The 21,076-nt window shown below is 49.3% G+C and overlaps 1 protein-coding gene across 1 annotated transcript in view; it reads left to right on the plus strand.

Annotated features, from left to right (window-relative positions):
* Positions 1–21,076, plus strand: part of LOC118092192 (vasoactive intestinal polypeptide receptor) — a 107,754-nt gene that overhangs the window by 80,641 nt on the left and 6,037 nt on the right. Inside the window, exons 8-12 of the mRNA XM_035130008.3 lie at positions 213–273; positions 7,842–7,908; positions 8,816–8,907; positions 17,188–17,320; positions 19,273–19,314. Of these exons, the coding sequence (XP_034985899.2) occupies positions 213–273; positions 7,842–7,908; positions 8,816–8,907; positions 17,188–17,320; positions 19,273–19,314 (395 nt within the window). The remainder of the gene's footprint in view (positions 1–212; positions 274–7,841; positions 7,909–8,815; positions 8,908–17,187; positions 17,321–19,272; positions 19,315–21,076) is intronic.

The raw sequence follows: 21,076 nt of genomic DNA on the forward strand, positions 1-21,076 counted from the left end.
GAAGGAAGGAAGGAGTAATGTAATACAAATGCAACTTTCAGATTGAAAGCAGAACTTTGTGAAGTGTTGTTGCAACCCCCATTGATGGTGTCTTGAGGGAATTGTGCTGCTAATCTCAGTCAAGTTATTGTTTTTTTTCTAGACACTGAGCACACACTATTTTGTAGAGCACACTTTTGAAATCTAATCAAAATCTGATCCTCCCTTGGCAGGTGCACCCAGCCTGTTTATCTCTGCCTGGACTATCACTCGGATCCACTTTGAGGATGTTAGGTAAGCGGGCAAAATTCATCCACGGCGCTTCCTGGTGTCAGGAGAAAATGTTGGCTTGATGAGGAGGGCTCTGTAGGTGGTAAAATTGGGCAAAGGCTGCAGAATTACTCTCCATTCATTTGCCAGCTTTTTGTTTGTGTTGAAGAGATGCTCGATTCCTGTTTTCCAAGAAGAGCTGGCAACTTCCGTATCTGTTGATTTCCGAGTCTCGCTCCTTCCTTGGACCCAGAATTGGCATTGTGCAGAGTGAAGCAGCAACCTCAGGCAGTGGTATTTAGACAACAGCGTCACACAGGAAGATAGATACATCCAGTTCAGTTTAAAGGAAAACCTGCTGAAATATACTCGGAGTCGAGAGTGAATTTCATGCTCTTTATTCAGCTCATATTCATCAAGGAGAAGAAGAGAAGACGAATGGCTCTTTTCCCAAAACCATCTGCTTATATACATTATTTACACAATGGGCCTTGCGTGATTGGCTACTTCAGGGCTACACCTGTGGGCCAATTATATTGTGGATTGACTTCTGCCTGCAGCCTGATTGGCTGCTCCTACAGGCCAATCAGGTAGCAGATTCACTTCTGCCAGCCGCCTGATTGGCTGCTCCAGCAGGCCAATCAGGTTGCGGATTCACTTCCACCTGGAGTTGGATTGGGTAGCTCCCGCTGATTCTGAATCCTATTGTTCTAGGATTCAGCTCAGTACATAACACCCCTCCCCTCTAAGTTCCAGTCCTGCCCGGGAAGTTGCATTCGTAGTCCCCAAGGTCTGCTGGCCGCCTCCGTGTGCGTTGTGGCCTGGGGTGTTCCTTGGTCAGGGGTTCTGGTTCTGGCTCGTGTTCCGAGGCCGCTGGCTGTGCCGGGGCTGTCTGGTCTGGCGCCACTGGACCACTAGGTTGTGACTCTGGTTCCGGTGTCCTTCCAGCCTCGGGGCGCCCCTCTGTGCCTACTGCTTCTGCTTCCCCTGCCCACCCCTCTCGCTCTACAGGCCTCACTGCCCTGCTGTCCCCTTGGGACCCCTCTGTCCCGCTCTCCTCCCGGGTTCCTCCTGGGAATCGTCGCCGTAGCTGGTCGCAGTGGCGGCGCCAACATTGCCCCCCTTCCGTTAGTACCTCGTACGACACGGGACCGGTCACCTTGGTGACTGTGGCGGGTACCCATGCTGGGCCTGCCCCAAAATTCTTTGCATACACTGGGTCCTGGGCCACAAATGTCCGGGGGTTCCTGCCTTTCCCCACCACTACCTCATCCTGAGCTCTGTCGGGGTGAAGTCGGTCCAGTCTAGTTGCAAGGCGCCGGCCCATGAGTAGTTCAGCTGGGCTCCGGCCCGTCGTTGTGCTTGGGGTGCTGTGCTGTGCTAGAAGAAATGCGGCAAGGCGGTATTCCCAGTCCCCTTGTGTTATGCGGCGGAGGCTGTCCTTGGTGGTCCGCACCATGCGCTCCGCTTGGCCATTGGTGGCAGGGTGGAATGGTGCTGAGCGGATGTGGCGGATGGCGTTCTGCGCTGTGAAGGTCTGGAACTCCTCTGACGTGAATGCGGTTCCATTGTCCGAGACGAGGGTGTCAGGGAGCCCGTGGGTTGCAAACAGCTTACGTAGTACCCGGATGGCTGCCGCCGTAGAAGTGGACGGTACCAGTGCGACCTCCAGCCATTTGGTGTAGGAATCCACCACTATGAAGAATGTTTTTCCCTGGAACGGGCCAGCGAAGTCCACGTGCAAGCGTGACCATGGATGTCGGGCGGACTCCCAGGGCTGGACTGGGGCCCTTGGGGGATCCGGGCGGGATTCTTGGCAGGTCTGGCAGTGTTGGACCCAGGCCTCTATCTCTCTGTCAATCCCCGGCCACCACACATAACTCCTGGCAAGGGCCTTCATCCTCACTACCCCTGGGTGTGTCTCGTGTAGGGCTGTGAGGACCCTTTTGCGGAGGGGCTGGGGAACAACAACCCTGCTTCCCCATAACAGGCACCCCTTGTGGGCCGACAGTTCATGTTTGCGGTTTGTGTAGCCAGCGAATTCTGGCCCGGGGCTGCTGCTGGGCCATCCTCGCCACACCCAGTCCAGGACCCGGGAGATGACCCTATCTTTTGTGGAATGGTGCGCAACTTCTTGTGCCTGAATGGGTCGGTCGGGAAGCAGCTCCAGGGTCATAACCTCTTGCGCAGGCGCTGGGTCGGGGCCTGTTTCTGGTAGTGGTAGCCTGCTGAGTGCGTCTGCGTGGCCCATCGCCTTCCCAGGGCGGTGGATTAGTGCATACTGGTAGCCGGCAAGGAAAATTGACCACCTGAGGACACGTGGAGACAACACTTGGGGGGTCTGCTTCTCGGGGGCAAACAGGCCAAGCAACGGCTTGTGGTCAGTCACTATGGTAAAGGGCCGCCCGTACAAGAAATCATGGAATTTTTTTACGCCCTTCACGATTGCCAGACCTTCCTTGTCAATCTGTGAGTAGTTTCGTTCGGCTGCAGCAAGCGTCTGGGAGAAGTATGCCACCGGCACCTCTCTTCCATCCGGGAGTTGGTGTCCCAGGACAGCGCCGATGCCATAGGGAGAGGCGTCGCATGCCAGCACCACTGGCAGCCTCTCGTCGAAGTGTGCCAAGACCGAGTTTGAGACGAGCAAGTCCTTGACTGCCTGGAATGCGGCCCTTTGTCGCTGGCCCCACACCCAAGGGGCCCTTTTATCTAGGAGTCTGTGTAGGGGCTCCGCTACCGCTGCCTTATGGGGAAGGAAGGCATGGTAAAAGTTCAATAGTCCCAAGAATGACTGAAGTTCGGGCTTGCTCTTGGGCGCTGGGGCCTCACAAATGGCCCGTACCTTGTCACCGGTTGGATGGACCCCGTCTGCGTCCACCTTAAATCCCAGAAAGTCCACCTGCGGCACTCCCAGTAAACACTTTTCCCGCTTCACCTTGAGGCCCGCCGTCTGGAAACGGTGCAGGACGGAGCGGAGGCGGTCCTCAAATTCGTCTGGTGTGGGCCCGGCGATCAGTACATCATCGAAGAAGGGGGTGACGCCAGGAATCCCTTTAAGGAGAGAGTCCATTAGATTCTGGAATATGCCTGGTGCCACGCTAACGCCAAATTGCAGCCGCTTTACTCTGAATGCCCCTCTGTGCGTCACAATCGTCTGAGCCTCTGCTGTGGCTTCGTCCACAGGCAACTGTTGATACGCTTGGGCCAAGTCCAGTTTGCCAAAGATTTTTGACCCAGCCAGGGTGGCGAGGACATGGCTGACCACTGGCACTGGGTATGCATGGGCCGTGAGAGCCTTGTTTATGGTGCATTTGTAGTCTGCACAGATGCGGACCGAACCATTAGGCTTGACGGGTGTGACAATTGGAGTTTCCCAGGGGGCGTTGGGCACCGGCTCCAGCACTCCTTGCTCCACGAGCCGGTCCAATTCCTCGTCTATGCGGGGTTTCAGGGCGAACGGGACCCGGCGGGCCTTGTGCCTGATGGGTCGTACAGCGGGGTCTAGCTGTAGGGCAATGGGGGGTCCTGTATATCGTCCCAATGCCCCATCGAAAACCCCTGGAAACTCTTTGCATAGGGCGTCCACGTCCACTTGTAAGCTAGTGCGGTTCACCCCGGTAACGGCTAGCCCCAGAGGTCCAAACCATGCCAGTCCCAGTAAGCTAACGTAGGGGCCCTTAACTACCAGCAAGTCCAATTGTTGCTTTCGCCCTCGATATTGCACCCTGAAGGTCCCCACCCCCATTGTAGGGACCTTACGTTTCTGGAAGTCCCGGAGGGTGAATGGGGCCGGCCTTAGTTTGGGACCCCCATTAGGGCACAGTTCCCTTAATGTTCGGGCCGAGATTATGGATAGAGTTGAACCCGTGTCCAGCTCCATGCGGCATGGGGCTCCCTCTATCTGTACCTCTATATAAATTTTCTCTGTGCTGGGATGGGGCAACTGGAATACCTGGTAGTCCGTGATCTCCGTCGAGTTGCCTTGGTGCATGGTGCCGTGTGACCTGGGGCTCCTGGGTCGGTCATCTGATGCTTGTCGACGGGTGAGTCGAGCCCGACACACCCGGGCGATGTGTCCCAATTTTCTGCACTGCCTGCACTCTGCGTTGCGGAAACGACAGGTCCTCCTCTCGTGGTTCTCCCCGCAGCTTGCACAGTTCCCTCCTTCTCGTCGAGGCTGCTGTGGTGTGTGTGCTGCTTGAGTGCGCCGCTGTACTCGGTGTACTTCCTCCCTGTCAGATTCGGATTCGTCGGTGAGGTCTTCGTGGTAGACCCTCGGTTGGGATGGCGGGGCCGGTCGTGCCTCTTGCGTTGACCTCTCGGCGGCTTCGGTTGCCAGGGCTTCCTCCAGAGCAATCTGGAACGTGAGGTCTTTTTTGGCGTAGAGGCGTCGTTGCAACATCTCGTCCCTCAGGCCACCGACGAGGCGGTCACGAAGCATGTTCTCCAACTCTGAGAAGTTGCATAACCGGGCGGCTTGGCGGAGGGAGGTCACAAACCCAGTTATGGTTTCCCCCGGGGCTTGCCGCTTTGCATAGAAGGCATTTCGGCAAGCTACCACCGAGGGCTGTGGTGAAAAGTGCTCCTTCAGCCGTTCCATTATTGTTTTGTAAGAGACGGTAGCGACATCTCTAGGTGCAAGGAGAGCCCGGGCGATTTCAAACGTCTCCTCTCCACAGACGCTGAAGAATGTCGCCCTCTTCATGGCATCGTTGGTGACTTCTTTCGCTTGCAGGAGGAAGTTGAAACGGGCGGCGTACCCTTCCCAGTCTCCTGATGCTGGTTTGAATGGCAAGAAGCTGCTGTCGGTTGCCATTCTGGGTTCCTTGGGTCCTGGAGCTGAAGCCTGGATGCACGGTGCGATGCAGCGGTGCAGCAGGTGGCGGTGCTGCGGTGCAGTGCGTGGTGGCGGTCAGCTCAGCAGGATCCCACCTTCGTCGCCAGTGAAATATACTCGGAGTCGAGAGTGAATTTCATGCTCTTTATTCAGCTCATATTCATCAAGGAGAAGAAGAGAAGACGAATGGCTCTTTTCCCAAAACCATCTGCTTATATACATTATTTACACAATGGGCCTTGCGTGATTGGCTACTTCAGGGCTACACCTGTGGGCCAATTATATTGTGGATTGACTTCTGCCTGCAGCCTGATTGGCTGCTCCTACAGGCCAATCAGGTAGCAGATTCACTTCTGCCAGCCGCCTGATTGGCTGCTCCAGCAGGCCAATCAGGTTGCGGATTCACTTCCACCTGGAGTTGGATTGGGTAGCTCCCGCTGATTCTGAATCCTATTGTTCTAGGATTCAGCTCAGTACATAACACCTGCCCAATTTTCACTTTCTGAAACAATACCCAAACTGAGGCACAGCCATCCTTTGAAATCCACACTCTTCCAAATTTTCAAATGACGTTCTAGCCAACTAATAAGTACAAAAATGCATCTACTAGGGTCAAGGGTTATTCCTGAAAATAACATATGATAATGCATTATATTTGGGAGAACTGCTTTGCAAAAAAGTGTGTGGCAGGAAATATTTGCATCATAATACTGGGGATGTTTCATGAGGACGAGTCTCCTGCTAGGGCTGTTTATCCAACACTACTCAGAAAGGGCTGTGACTCAATGCTTTGCATGTAGAAGGTGCCACATTAAATCCCCAGCTAGAAAAGTACCTGTCTGAACTCCTGGAGAGATAAGCCAGGAGTGGGGAATCATTCTCAGACCATATTCCCTCACAGGGAGCACCTCGCTCTACGTGGGGCTACCTTTGAAGGTGAATCAGAAACTACAACTAATCCAGAATGCGGCAGCTAGACTGGTGACTGGGAGTGGCCGCCGAGACCATATAACACCAGCCCTGAAAGACCGACATTGGCTCCCAGTACGTTGGTGCTGACCTTTAAAGCCCTAAATGGCATGAGCCCAGTATACCTGAAGGAGCCTCTCCACCCCCATCATTCAGCCCGGACACTGAAGTCCAGCTCCGAGGGAATGGGAGCTGGGTATGTTTAGCCTGGAGAAGAGAAGGTTAAGGGGTGATATGATAGCCATGTTCAAATATATGAAAGAATGTCATATGGAGGAGGGAGAAAGATTGTTTTCTGCTGCTCTAGAGAAGCGGACACGGAGCAATGGATTCAAACTACAAGAAAGAAGATTCCACCTAAACATTAGGAAGAACTTCCTGACAGTAAGAGCTGTTCGGCAGTGGAATTTGCTACCAAGGAGTGTGGTGGAGTCTCCTTCTTTGGAGGTCTTTAAGCAGAGGCTTGACAGGCATATGTCAAGAATGCTTTGATGGTGTTTCCTGCTTGGCAGGGGGTTGGACTGGATGGCCCTTGTGGTCTCTTCCAACTCTATGATTCTATGATTCTATGAATGGTGGTCCCCTCACTGTGAGAAGTGAAGTTACAGGGAACCAGGCGGAGGGCCTTCTCAGTGGTGGCGCCCACCCTGTGGAATGCACCTCCCATCAGATGTCAAACAGATAAACAACTATCTGATGTTTAGAAGACATCTGAAGGCAGCCCTGTATAGGAAAGTTTTTAATGTTTGTTGTTTTATTATGCTTTTATATTTGTCGGGAAGCTGCCCAGGGTAGCTGAGGCAACCCAATCAGATGGGCAGGGTACAAATAATATAATTACTGTTACCATTATTATTCTGGGGGTCACTTGCGACTGGTGGACAGAGCTGGGGAGAAAGCAGGTGGATAAACAGATGCAGTCTTTAGCATTGTACACTACAGTACAGTCGTACCTTGGTTGCCAAATGCCTTGGAACTTGTACGTTTTGGCTCTCAAACAATCAAAAACTGGAAGTGAGTGTTCCGGTTTCCAAACAATTTTCAGAAGCTGAACGTCTGGCATGGCTTCCGATTAGCTGCAGGAGCTTCCTGCAGGCAATCAGAAGCCGCGCTTTGGTTTCTGAACATTTTGGAAGTCAAATGGACTTCCGGAACGGATTCCGTCCGACTTCCAAGGTACGACTGTGGCTAGATTCCAACCCTGTGGAAACCTGAGTTTACTGAGTAAACACACCACAGCTCTACATCCAGGCAAACAAGAGGCATTGTCACATTCAAGCGAGAGGGCACGGTCTTAGGTATTGCCTAAGGATGAGGTTTGGCCTAGAGAGGTCTGAGGGCCACTTGAAGAGACCCGGAGAGCCACATTTGGTTCCTGGGCCTGAGGTTCCCCAACCTTGGCCCCAATATAGACATTACTGAGCAAGAAGGACCCACGGCAGCTTCTGGTATTCCTCTCTTTCCCTGCATTGTGCAGCAATCAGTGCTGCACATGAGCATATCATGCAGAATCAAACCACTGGGTCCATCTAAGCCACGATAGTCCGTTCCAGTTGACAGCAGCTTCCTGTGGTCTCAGCTGAAGGCGTAAGATGCTTTTGCAGAGATACCGACATGTGCTTCCACCCCTGAGCTGTGGTCCCATCCTACGACCTGCGCATGTGCCTCTTTAAGATACAGGCATCCTCCTCCTACATTATCTGGAACTCAAGGGTATCATTTACTTCCTCAACTGCCTCCTCCGTACCCAAGAAGAAGCTCTTGATCTATTCGTATTCCTTTACAGTTGTTGGGACTTAATCGAATCTCCCTTTTGGTGGATCATCAAGGCTCCCATTTTGGTTTCCATATTGGTAATGTATCCATGGATATATATATATTTTCCCCATCTCTTGTATAATCATTCCTTCGCTGTCCTGCTCATGCATCGCTGTTGCTTCTGGGAAGGCAGAAATTGCCTCCGGTGTTTTGTTCCTGGGATCTAGAGAGGAGTTTTGCTAGGAATGTGCTTTGCTTAGCAGGAACAGAACCTGAATGTATCAATTCTGATTCACATCCTTCACAAGTCCAGTTCATGCTGATGGTCTGTCTCAGCCAGAGGAGGGAGGGGTTCTAGGCACATAGGTACATGTTCTAGGCTCATATTTTAAGACACATGCTGCTAGTCCCTATTGGGGGTCCATTAAGCAACATATGGTCAAGCAGATTTCTGGGCCTGGGGCACTAACCTTAGCTGGTGAACGGCAACTCTCCGTCTTCTCCGACTTCCCGACTAACTGAAAAGGCTCTTGACCTGTCCTGGCATCGACATGTGCATAGCTGTGCTCTGTGGGCTTGACATCATCATACTTGGGATGTCTTAACACAAAAGTCCCAAGCAGGCTGATGTCAGGCCCAAGATGGCTGCCGTCCTGTCTTGCTTTACCTTGTCCCTCTCTGAGCGGTGTCTGATCTTTGTTGTCTTTCGATTATGCTACGCACACCAAAAAATGGAGTTGTGGTGGACTAAATAATCCTTCTGAAGCAGGGCAGTTTGATGAGCTCATACACACAACTGTTTTACCACACATTACCTCACACATCTGCACCGAATGCATGGCAAAATTTTAGCGCGCCACTTGGCAAGGTAACAAAGAGGATAAGAGCTAACCCTGTATCACCTCGTGGCAGTTTAGTCATGTTTGTTGACTCCGTTTGGCAGAAAGGGAACTTACCTGTCCCCTTTTTCTAATTTTGTTTCTCGATTTCTCTTCCCCACAGATAAATTTCGTCCTCTTTATTTGCATCATCCGGATCCTGGTCCAGAAACTTCACTCTCCAGATGTCGGACGAAATGATACAAGCCAGTATTCGTAAGTCTGAATTTACTTTACAGCTCAAGAAAGGATTTTTTGCATTTCCTGAGGTTAGACAGATAGATTGATTATTAATACTTATACCCTCCATCTCCTCCTAGGAGCCTCAATGTGGCATTCATGGTTCTCCTCCCTCTCTGTTTTATCCTCACAACTGTAGGGACGTTTATAGATGCTAGGAGAGGGTCCATTTAGTAGATATTAGCCTTCCTTCCTCACGTTTGTGAGTTTAGCAGAGTCCGCCCCTTTGCAGTTTAAAAAGGGAAGCTCTGGTAGGCTAAGAATAAGAATAAGATATCTTTATTGTCATTGTCCCCTTGCGGGAACAACGAAATTACTCAGTTGCTACATCCACTCAGATAAAGCATTCCGCATAATCCAAAATTACAAAACCAAATTAAAAACAGTAAATATAATACAAATAACAAGTAAAATAAGATGACTTCAAAGTCCAGGCTTTCCATTTAAGGCCAAAATTGCTCTAGAGAAGAAACTGTTCCTGAGACGGCTCGTTCTTGCCTGCATTGTTCTATATCTCTGTCCCAATGGCAGGAGCTGAAAGAAATGGTGACCAGGGTGCGTTGGATCTCTTGATATGTCTAGTGCTTTTCTATGGCACCTGGTGGTGTAGATTTGTTCTAAGGTGGAGAGTGAGCAGCCAATAATGCTCTCTGCTGTTTTAATAATTCTACACAGCCCTGCTCTGTCCTGAGAAGTACAGCTTCCGTACCACACACATAAACCGTACGTGAGCACGCTCTGTATGGCACAGTGATAGAAGGCAAGCAGCAGCTTTTGTGGAAGATGGTTTTTCCTTAAAATTCTCAAAAAATACAGTCTCTGCTGCGCCTTCTTCACAAGCCCCCTTGTATTGACACTCCAGGACAGATCCTCCTGTAACTCAATGCCTAGAAATCTAAACGTTGTTACCCTCTCCACACAAATTCTGTCAATCAAAAGTGGCTGGACCTCGTTCTTCTGTCTCCTAAAGTCCACCACAAGCTCCTTTGTTTTCTTTGTATTTATGAGCAAGTTATTAACTCTGCACCACTCTTTTCGTTTAAGTAATCCAGTTGCTTTGAGGCACACCAGATTCTCCTAATATTTCCCCCTTTTCTCCCCTTTAAAACAATAATCACACAGACAATCTTGCAAAAAGTAAAATTAATATTTGTTCATTCAGAATACTTGTTGAAGAGTAACAGATGCAGCAATGTAGTCGAAGCAAAATTCCAAGTATGCTTGGTACTTGGCCAATAAATTATTCCTATTCCTATTATTCCTATTCCTAAACTTTTTTCATGCAGGCTTAAAATGGCAATCCAGTTACAAGGACATACTTTAGTCCAGTTCAAAATGGAGTCTGAGCTATGGAGCTATGGCGCTCAGAAATGCATTGCTGGAAGGAGGCGAAAGAGCAAAAAGGAAGAGGAAGGGCATACGCCCTCCCCCTAACAGGGCACAGTCGGCGTGCCTCTCAGAGCCCTTTCTAGGAATATTACAGGAAGAAACTCTGCGGGCTTCATGTGTCTATCATGCGCCTATCTAGCAAACATGCATCGTTGGTTTGACTGCATTGTAAATATCCCACAAAGACAACCCTTTGAAGTAAGGTAGGCTGACGCTTAGGCTTCCTGGCCAAAGGTCGCTGTGATCTTTACATAAGAACATGAGAGGAACCTGCTGGATCAGGCCCATTTAACCTTGGATCCTGCTCTCACATTGGCCAACCAGGTGCCTCTGGGAAGCTCACAAGCAGGAAATTGAGCTCAACCCCACTCTTCCCTCCTGTGGTTTTCAGCAAGTGGTCTTCAGAAGTATTACTGCTTCTGGGTTTGGAGGAGGAAAATGGCTGTAACAGCTACTAGCCAAAAAGATCAAGGAGATGGAACAACACAGGTTGCAGTGTTTGGGGCTTCTTTTGGTTAGAGGGAAAAGGCGAGCAAGGGATAGATCACAGAATCGTAGAGTTGGAAGGGACCATGAGGGTCATCTAATCCAACCTCCATTGTTCTGCCCGGACACTGAGGTCCAGTGCCGAGGGTCTTCTGGTGGACCAGATGGACATTGGGCCTGGTCCACCAAGAATCTTCTTACATTCACACCTTCACTTGATAACAAGTTTCCAGGAAGCGGAAGCCAAGGTGTTTCTGTTCAGAAACTGAGTCCTGCCACTTTGTTGGAAGCGCTGGGCTGATCTGAAGCCATCGCACCTGCAGAAATTAGAGTAAGCAGCTCCTGGAATCCATTGGCAGTTCCTGAAATGAGGGCTTCGGGGAACTGCCGCGCTCGTTGAGTGTTTCCTTGCCAGGCCGCCATTTGTGTTGCTCTGCTCCAGAGTCTTGCTGTCAAGGATATTGACAAGCAGGTGGGCTATCTGAAGGCAGCTCCTATTGCAAAGAAGATAGGTTTGATTTTGTCAGTTATCACGGAGACGAGTTAAGAGGCTCGCTACATTATTACATCGGTAGCTGTGTCCCCAATACAAAGCTGTATTGTAACTTTCGAACAAATGTTTATTTCTATTAAATAATTAAAAAGAAGAAGGAGTATCTTCTGGAGGAGGGAATTTTGTAGTAGAGAAGCAGCTAAGAAGAGGGGAGAGCTTAACCCTTCAATGTACAGTGGTGCCTCGCTAGACTAATTTAATTCGTTCTGCGAGTCGCTTCGTATAGCGAAAAATTCGTTTTGCGAAGCGGCTCCCATAGGAACGCATAGAAGTGCGTTTTCCCATAGGGTGCCTCGCAAGACGGGGGGGGATTTCATATTGCGAGGCACCCTATGGGACGAAAAGAATTCGTCTTGCGAAGCGCGCCATAGGAAACTTTGCCTTGCGAGTCTCCATTGAAAACGCAAAACGCTTTCGTTTTGCGAGTTTTTCATCTTGTGAGGCATTCATCTAGCGAGGTACCACTGTATGCTATTTTGTTGCTCCAAATTCCACCACCCCCATAAAAAAACCTCAACTTCCCACAAGGTTCATATATTTATTTATCCTTGTAAACACCCCTTCCTCAGCACCACTGGAGAGGTAACTTGTAGACATTTAATAATTGCCTCCATCATCTTCTTAGAAGTCACAAGGGATATGGGAGATAATTAATGAGCTGTCTCTGGGAAAAAAATGATGGCAAATAGGTTTGAATTTCCCCTTTGATGGCTCCAGCTGCCTTTCATTGTTATCCATCCCACTGACAACCTAGCAGAGCGCAACAATGATTGATTCAGTCACAATGCAACCCAAATTCTAGATCTGCCAGGAGCAGCAACTGTGGAACAGGCAGGTCTTGGGCTGTTCTGGCTGAGCCAGGGCTGCACTTAGGGATGCCAGACTCAATAGAGGGCAGGACTTCTGTGCCTTTAATTGCCCTGCTCTCTTTTGAGTCTGGAAACCTTAAAGAGAAACCAGCAAGTGTTTAATTTCCAAGCAAAGGGTCTGCTGGTTTCTCTTTAAGGTTTCCAGACTCAAAAGAGAGCAGGGCAATTAAAGGCACAGAAGTCCTGTCCTCTATTGAGTCTGGCAGCCCTAGCTGCACTGGTGTAATTCCCTCACTCCATTGCCTCTGCTGTGACAGGCCAGCCTTACTGGGTCTCCTCTGGCCTCACCCGTCAGCTGAGGGCAGCCATTCCATCAGGGGGAGAGATAGGAAGCAGGAGGCTCATTTCATCGGGTTTTCTGGAACTCTTGAACTTCACCAGCTGATCATTATAGGAACAACTGGTGCCTGGGGCTTTTTTTTCCTCTTCCTTTCCTGTCCCCTTTTCCTTGCATGCTGTAATGTTTTTTAGATTGTAAGCCTATGAATAGGGACTATCTTGTTTTGATTGTACGTAAGCCACTCTGGGAGCCTTTTCAAATGCTCTAAACAAAGTCAATAAATCTTGACTCAGCCAGGGATATGCCAGAGTCAGCCCTTCAACCTGGCTGAGCTAAGGCTATGCTACCTCAGCTGGCAGGATGTAAGCTGGCCTGAATTTCCCTGACTTCCTCCACTTAGGATTTCTACTTTAGTTACTTAGTTAACTTCTATATCACTTCCTATTTCGACGCAAGCTGCTAAGCAGTTGACGTATCCCAACAGAAAAATAATCAATGGAAGCATAGAGTTGAACGGGACCACGAGGGTCATTAATTTCATACCCTTTTGGAATCCCCCCAGGGACCTTTTGCCCGACGTGGGGCTCGAACCCACAACCCTGAGATTAAGAGTCTCATGCTTTACCGACTGAGCTACCCCTGCTGTCAAATGCAAATTCCACATTCGAAACTGAACAACAGCACCAATAATAATTCCGCATTTTAAGTAACCTAACCAGGCAACGCTAGACATCTCAAAACAATGTACACAAGTAAAATAAGTAAGGACCACAGAAAGCAAGTCGTAGACAAAACGTCAAGGCACATCATGGCTGCCGTTCAGTTATCCTTCCTCTTTCCTCCACTGCAGAGGTAGGGACCTTTTTCAGACAGAGGGCCGGATCCCCTTTGGGGGCAACCTCCTGGGAGTCACATGCTACTGGTGGGCGGAGCCAGTGGCAAAAGTGGGTGGGGCAAAGTATGTGACTCTTCTTGTGTATGGCAGCGGTCCATAGCAGCCATTCAGACACCAGAGATTTGTACCCACATGTTCCTCCATCCAGGCAAGCAAAAGGAATTGTCACAATTCAAGGGCACATTTCAGCCAGGCATGAGCCTTTGAAGAAGGCGTGGCGCAGGTCCAATGAGGGCTTGGCCTGGGGAGGCTCCCAGGAGCCAGACAGAGACACCTGGAAGGTTGCATCCAGGGGCGTAGGGAGATAGGGGTGGTGGGGGCGGTGTGCCCCAAGCGATGTGATCCCAGGGGCGCCATCGCTGCTGCCCGTCCCACCCCCCAAACGCACCCCCAGCCCCTGCGCGCCCCACCCCAAAACGCACGTCAGTGCTCACGCCGTGCGCCGCCCCAAAACGCACGCCACGTCACTGCCCCCAGAACGCGCACCATGTCACTGGGGGGAAGTGTGCCTGCTCTCCGCCCCCGGTGGCGGAGTATGAAGCTCTGCCGCTGGTTGCATCCGCCCCCTTAGCCAGGGTTTGAGTATCATGGTTGCATCTGAGCCCCAATCCCCATGACCCTTTTCCGACAGCCTCAGTGCTGCACTATTCTGGCCCCTCTGCCTTCTCTTACGCCCTGCTGAACATTTGCGGCTTCCTCTCATTTCCAATTCAAGATGTCCCCGCTCCAAGGAGCTCTGATTAAATCAGCATATGGAAAGATGTCCCCAATCAGGGCAGCGTCATAATGGATTCGAATGCCGCTCTCTTGGCAGAGCTCGCCGGGAACTCTGCAAGTCTAACTAGACCAGCATTAGATATTCATCAGCCAAGCACCTTTACAAATTAAGTGGTGCTGGTGGAAGGAAGTTGTCCTCAGTTAGTCCTCAGGACTACAAATAATTCAGCCAGAAAACAGAACAGAGGCACATTCTCAGCCCCAGATCTGCCAGAATGACAGAAGAAGAGGGGTGTTTTATGAAGGAGGGCTGGAGTCCGTTGACTGCAAGTAGCAAGAGATGGCAGAAGAATAGAATCATAGAATTGTAGAGCTGGAAGGGGCCACGAGGGACATCCAGTCCAACCCCCTGGAATGCAGGAATCTTTTGTCCAGTGTGGGGCTCGAAGCCATGACCCAGAGATTAAGGCGTCCTAGGCTCTACTGACTGAGCTAAACACAATATATTGTGAAGTCACAACGCAAAGCACATTCATGGATGAGGAGCTAAATATGTAGCTACCATTTTTCTGACACCCACCCACATCCATTTAGAGGACATCTGAAGGCAGCCCTGTTTAGGGAAGCTTTTAATCTTTAAGAAATTAGTGTATTTTAATATTTCTCTTGGAAGCCACCCAGAGTGGCTGGGGAAACCCAGCCAGATGGGTGGGGTATGAATAATATATTATTATTATTATTATTATTATTATTATTATTATTATTATTATTATTATTATTATTATTATTATCCAGCATTAACTTGCAGTTAGTCTGTTATTTTTACAGCACCCTTAGATAGATATTGTACCTCTGGGTGTAATAAGAGCATTGAAACTATATATATCAGCTCCCTGCCCCCAAGGGCTTACAGTTAGCACTATTCCCCATCAAATGTTTTCTGTCTGTCTTGACCTCATGATCTGGCTCTCCATCTTTGAGACCATGGACTGAGAGGAGGTATTGCTTTCAGAGCCAGCCCTGGATGCCCCCACTGCTCAAGGGACCCCAGTGCAAAGTGGAGCACGTTCTCCTAGGTCTCTCTCTGCCTGAGCAGATCACATTGTCTTCCTCTGACTTAGAAGACTCCAGCCCATCCAAGAAGCTTCATCCAAGTCGTTGGCCGTAGAGGCAAGCTCTGTCCCTTTAACTGACTAAACATCAAAAAGAACTTTCTGGCAGTAAGTTCTGTTTTGACAGTAGAATGGACTCCTTTGGAAGGTGGTGGACTGTCCTTCCTTGGAGGTTTTGAAGCAGAGGTTGGCTGGCCACCTGTCATGGATGCTTTAGCTGAGATTCCTGCATTGCAGGGGGTTGGACTAGATAACTCTCAGGGTCCCTTCCATCTCTATGATTCTTGGATGTGGCTTCTCACTAAGGATGGTACAAACCCCCCTGGTGGAGTTGCAGTTCTGCTTAAGGCTTATATAATAATAATAATAATAATAATAATAATAATAATAATAATAATAATAATAATAATTTATTATTTATACCCCGCCCATCTGGCCGGGTCTCCCCAGCCACTCTGGGCGGCTTCCAACAGAAGAATAAAACACAATAATCTATTAAACATTAAAAGCCTCCCTGAACAGGGCTACCTTCAGATGTCTTCTAAAAGTCTGGTATTTGTTTTCCTTTTTGGCATCTGTTGGGAGGGCATTCCACAGGGTAGGCGCCACCACCGAGAAGGCCCTCTGCCTAGTTCCCTGCAACTTGGCTTCTCGCAACGAGGGAACCGCCAGAAGGCCCTCGGTGCTGGACCTCAGTGTACGGGCAGAACGATGGGGTCTCTGGCCACATCCCCTGCAGAAGGGGAGTCTGTGTGGGAATGTTGTGGATAGTAGGAGAGGATATATTAATTAAATATCCTTCCTCACTCACGCTAGTGAGCTGGTAGCAGAGTACATTCCCATGTATATTGCTGGAAGCTAGGGGGTAGATTCATTAGAATCTCTTGAGTTACGCAATCCAGTCTGGCTTGTCCAGATTGGATTTCGTCCTGGTAAATCCCCTTTGTTCCCTCTTAAAAAGAATAAAGACTCAACAGTCTTCTTTTAAAAATAATAAGAAGTTTACTTACATTCAGTTCACAGTATGATCCTGAAGGCAGGCTTTAGCTTGTAGTTACAGAAAAGAGTGTGGGTTCATCCCATGTGGGGACTGAGCCCATGTGCTGCTGGCCGAGAGCCAGCAGACAGCCAAAGAACATCAAGAGAGCAGCATCAAGAGAAGGGAAGATGGCTGCATGACCAGCCCTTTTATGGGGTCTCCCAGGGTCACACCCATCTACCTGGTCACACGCAGGGGGAGGGTGCTCCAGACCAGGTGTGACAGGAAGTCCTCCTGGCTAGAGTAACATCCCCCTATGTGTCCACTCTGGGTAAACAGGAAATGTTGTACTTGACTGCTACATCCCACAATCTGATCCCAGGTTCATGTCAGTAGCAAGAGTGAAGTCACCCTTACATGCTCACTTGACATGCAATTTTTTGCATTCAGATATACTGTCATCTTAGGGACATGGCTGGCGCTGTGGTGTAAACCACTGAGCCTTGGGCTTGCCGATCTGAAGGTCGGCGGTTCGAATCCCCGTGACAGGGTGAGCTCCCGTTGCTCGGTCCCAGCTCCTGCCAACCTAGCAGTTCGAAAGCACGTCAAAGTGCAAGTAGATAAATAGGTACCGCTCCAGCGGGAAGGTAAATGGTGTTTCCGTGTGCTGCTCTGGTTTCACCAGAAGCGACTTAGTCATGCTGGCCACATGACCTGGAAAAACTGTCTGCGGACAAACATCGGCTCCCTCGGCCAGTAAAGCGAGATGAACACCGCAACCCCAGAGTCGTTCGCGACTGGACTTAACTGTCCTTTACCTTTATGCTGTCATCTTACGTACAATTTGATGTGCAGTCCACATGCTTGGATTGTGCATCATGATTTTTTATTGCTCTGCATGCAGATCAGCTCTAGATCTTCAGGTCTCCCTCCACCCTGTGCACCTATCCCTTTCTGTTCTTCTCCCGCCTGCCAGGAGACTTGCAAAATCCACCTTACTGCTGATCCCGCTCTTCGGCATCCACTACACCATCTTCGCCCTCTTCCCCGACAAATCAAAGCTGCTGGAGATGAAGCTGGTCTTCGAACTTGTGCTGGGATCCTTTCAGGTAAGCCACCTCCCCCTGCTGCAAGGCCGGATTTCACAGGAACGGTCACAATTTCATTCATACTCCACGTCTGTCCCCACCTGGACATCGGCGAGCTCCTATGGTGCCTTTAGCCGTTTCCTGCTCCTCCTCCTTCTGCTTAGTGTGGCCTCAGTGTGGGACAGGGGCTTTCCGACATAGCTGCCAAGTACCCCGTTTTCCCCGGGAAACCCCCGTTTTTACTTACCTTTTCCCGGTGGCCCCCTGTATCACTTCGTCTCCCGTTTTTCTCCGTTATTTTCTCCTGCCGGCAGCCATTTTTCTTCTTTCCGATTTGCCCTTCTATGGGCACCAAAAATGGCCGCCGCCGGCTTCAAAAGTCGCATCTACGCATGTCCGGAAGTGCATAGACGCGACTTCCGGTGTCATCGGCGGCCATTTTTGGTGCCCATAGATGGGTGGAGCGCACCGGAAGTTGTGTCGACGCACTTCCTGACATGCGTACAAGTGACTTTCGAAGCCGGTGGCGGCCATTTTTTGTGCCCATAGAAGGGCAAAGCGACACCGGAAGTTACGTTGACGCAACTTCCGGTGTCACACGGCTGCCGGTCCCAGATTCTGCAGTCCGGGGCTTGGAAGGTAAGCTTTCCAATGTCCTTTTCAGCTTACTGTCTGCCACAGAACCATGACACATTGCAGGGGATTCCGGGGCACAGTCTAAGAAAGGGCTGCCTGGTCTAGCAACTCACTTACCATAGTGGTCAATCAAATGTCCATTATGGGAAACTTGTAAGCAGGGCATGTGGGACACTGGCTTATTGTCGCCCCATTTCCGGTGGTGCCCCTAGACCAGTCAGTTGCAACTGTGCATTGGGGAAGAAAGTGGTTAGCGGGATTGGTGATGTGCGGGGGGGGGGGATCTATTGCATTATTCTCATGGAGGGGGATTTTCCACCATGTCCCTTGTGGAAGAGATCTCACCCTTAGCAACAAAATGGCTTCTTCTTTATTCTAAGATTTTATTTTATTTTAACATCAACAGTTGTCATCCTAGCCGCCATTTTGTATCTCCCACAATGCCCAAGATCGGATGTCTTTGTGGGTATTGCTGGGGTGATCCAGTAGAGATCCACTTAATTATTACTCGGAGACTTCGCGATGTCGAATTACAACAAGAAGATGCCTTACTCCCGGAGAATTATAGATGTCTAAAATCGTGGCCTAATTTTACAGCCGCTCCTTACTTATCTAACATCACTAACGAAGCTTATAGATGGGCCTTCTCTAGAGCCCGCTTTGAGGCAATGCCCTCAGCGGTGCTGTACGGCAAATTTATGCGGGTACCAATTCATGAGCGCCTTTGCCCTTGCATGTCTAACAAGGTAGAATCCGTGACTCGCATTCTTTTATTTTGTGAATTTTATAGTGAAGAACGAGCTCGGCTGATTTTACCCCTTTTGTCAAAATTTACACCCTTGCAGTATTATTTGGAATTTCCCCCCGAACTCTTACGAAAATTCCTTCTGGAAGATTCCTCAAGCCCAGTGTCATATGACGTGGCCAAATTCTGCACTTTAGCTATCAAGAAACGCAAATCCCTTCTATTGAATGACACATTGCAAATCCCTTTTGTGTAATTGTTTTATCTCTGGTGATGTTATTGCTGATTTTCTTTCGTTTGGAATTACGTTATTCTGTATTGCTGGCTTTTGCTGTAATAAAAAACTGAGAGATCCACTTAGAAAACAGAGATTCTGCTCTGTTCTTGACATGAAACATTGAGTTTCTTGCTCTTTTTCTCTTGTCTAGGAAGAGTTTGAATTGAATGTTCCATTGGGCTTGATACAAACTCTTCCCTAGCCTTTGGGATGTGGGGGTGAGGCTACACATTTAAATATGTCCCTAAAACAAAGACAATGAAATAAAAATCTATGTTCTCTCCTCTTTTCTATTCCCCCTTCCTCCTTTTCTAGGGCTTTGTGGTGGCTGTCTTGTACTGCTTCCTCAATGGAGAGGTAAGATCCGCCATGATATTTGCAAAGAGAGCAAGCATTACTGGGGCTGCCAAGCGATTAAATAACGTTTAGTTCATTAATGACCTGCTCCGCCAACTAATTCATCAATCAAATTTAATTGAATTTGCTCCTTATTCTTGCACCGCAATGCATAATGCAGAGATTAACAAACTATGACGCATCGTTTAACAATGAAAAAAATAAGTATTTCTCAGATGTTGGAACGGAATATGCACGACAGCCAAAGCCAGACTGAAGTCAGATATTCATCACTACAAGGCAATCCCCACCCCCATGAGTCACTGAGACAAGTTGCAATGGCTCTCCAAACCTCTGAGGATTTTAATAATTACCGCTGTCTTTTGATAGGTGGTTCATTTGAAGATATTTTAGTTTCACAAAACAAGGAACGTAGACCGAATGAGAGCAACATTGCCATTGTTACGTAAAAGCACCTAGAATTTACTGGACGCTATACACAGATTTAGGGACCCAGGTGGCACTGTGGGTTAAACCACAGAGTCTAGGGCTTGCTGATCAGAAGGTCGGCGGTTCGAATCCCTGCAACGGGGTGAGCTCCCATTGCTTGGTCCCAGCTCCTGCCCACCTAGCAGTTCGAAAGCACATCAAAGTGCAAGTAGATAAATAGGGACCGCTCTGGCAGGAAGGTAAACGGTGTTTCTGTGTGATGCTCTGGTTCGCCAGAAGCAGCTTTGTCATGCTGGCCACATGACCCAGAAGCTGTCTGCGGACAAACGCCGGCTCCCTCGGCCTATAGAGTGAGATGAGCGCCGCAACCCCAGAGTCGGACACGACTGGACCAGATGGTCAGGGGGCCCTTTACCTTTACCTTTACCTTATACACAGATTTAAAACAAAACAAGCCCATGCCTGTAGATTTATGATCTAAAAGGCACAGCACAGAAGGAAAAGGGGAGGAGGAGGGAAGAAGAAAATAAGCAAACCCAGGCAGCAGTTCTTAAAGTCACATGAGCCCTATTGCGTGTTCACACCCAAGAATAAGAATTGCATGGAGGAGGAGGAAGAGGAGGAGGAGGAGGAGGAGGAGGAGGAGGAGGAGCACCTGCTGGCCTTCACTCTCAAATCATTGGGGAGACCTTCAACAGAGAGATATTTCTGCTAAACACACACATAGGCCTCCATGTGAACTGGAACTCAGGCCAGCTGTTCATTCAGGGTTCTATACCTTAGAGGAGACTTACCTGCATGCATCAGGTTCCCCTCTACTGGCGTTCCTCCCAATGCATGGATATGGATATGGAGATTATTTTATTGTTGTTGTTGTTGTTGTTGTTGTTGTTGTTGCTGTTGTTGTTGTTGTTGTTGTTGTTGTTGTTGTTGTTGTTGTTACCCCACCCATCTGGCAGGGTTTCCCCAGCCACTCTTAGCATCTCCCAACAGAATATTAAACACACGATAAAATATCAAACATTAAAAAACCTCCCTAAACTGGGCTGCCTTCAGATGTCTTCTAAAAGTCAGGTAGTTGTTTATTTCCTTGACATCTGATGGAAGGGCAGGCGCCACTACCAAGAAGGCCCTTTGCCCAGTTCCCTGTAACCTCACTTCTCGTAGTAAGGGAACCGCCAGAAGGCCCTCGTCACTGGATCTCAGTGTCTGGGCTGAGAGATGGGGGTGGAGACGCTCCTTCAGGTATACTGGACCGAGGCCGTTTAGGGCTTTAAAGGTCAGCACCAACACTTTGAATTGTGCTCAGAAATGTACTGGGAGCCAATGTAGA

Source organism: Zootoca vivipara, chromosome 11, assembly GCF_965207765.1.
Source record: "Zootoca vivipara chromosome 11, rZooViv2.hap1.1, whole genome shotgun sequence".
NCBI lineage: Eukaryota > Metazoa > Chordata > Lepidosauria > Squamata > Lacertidae > Zootoca > Zootoca vivipara.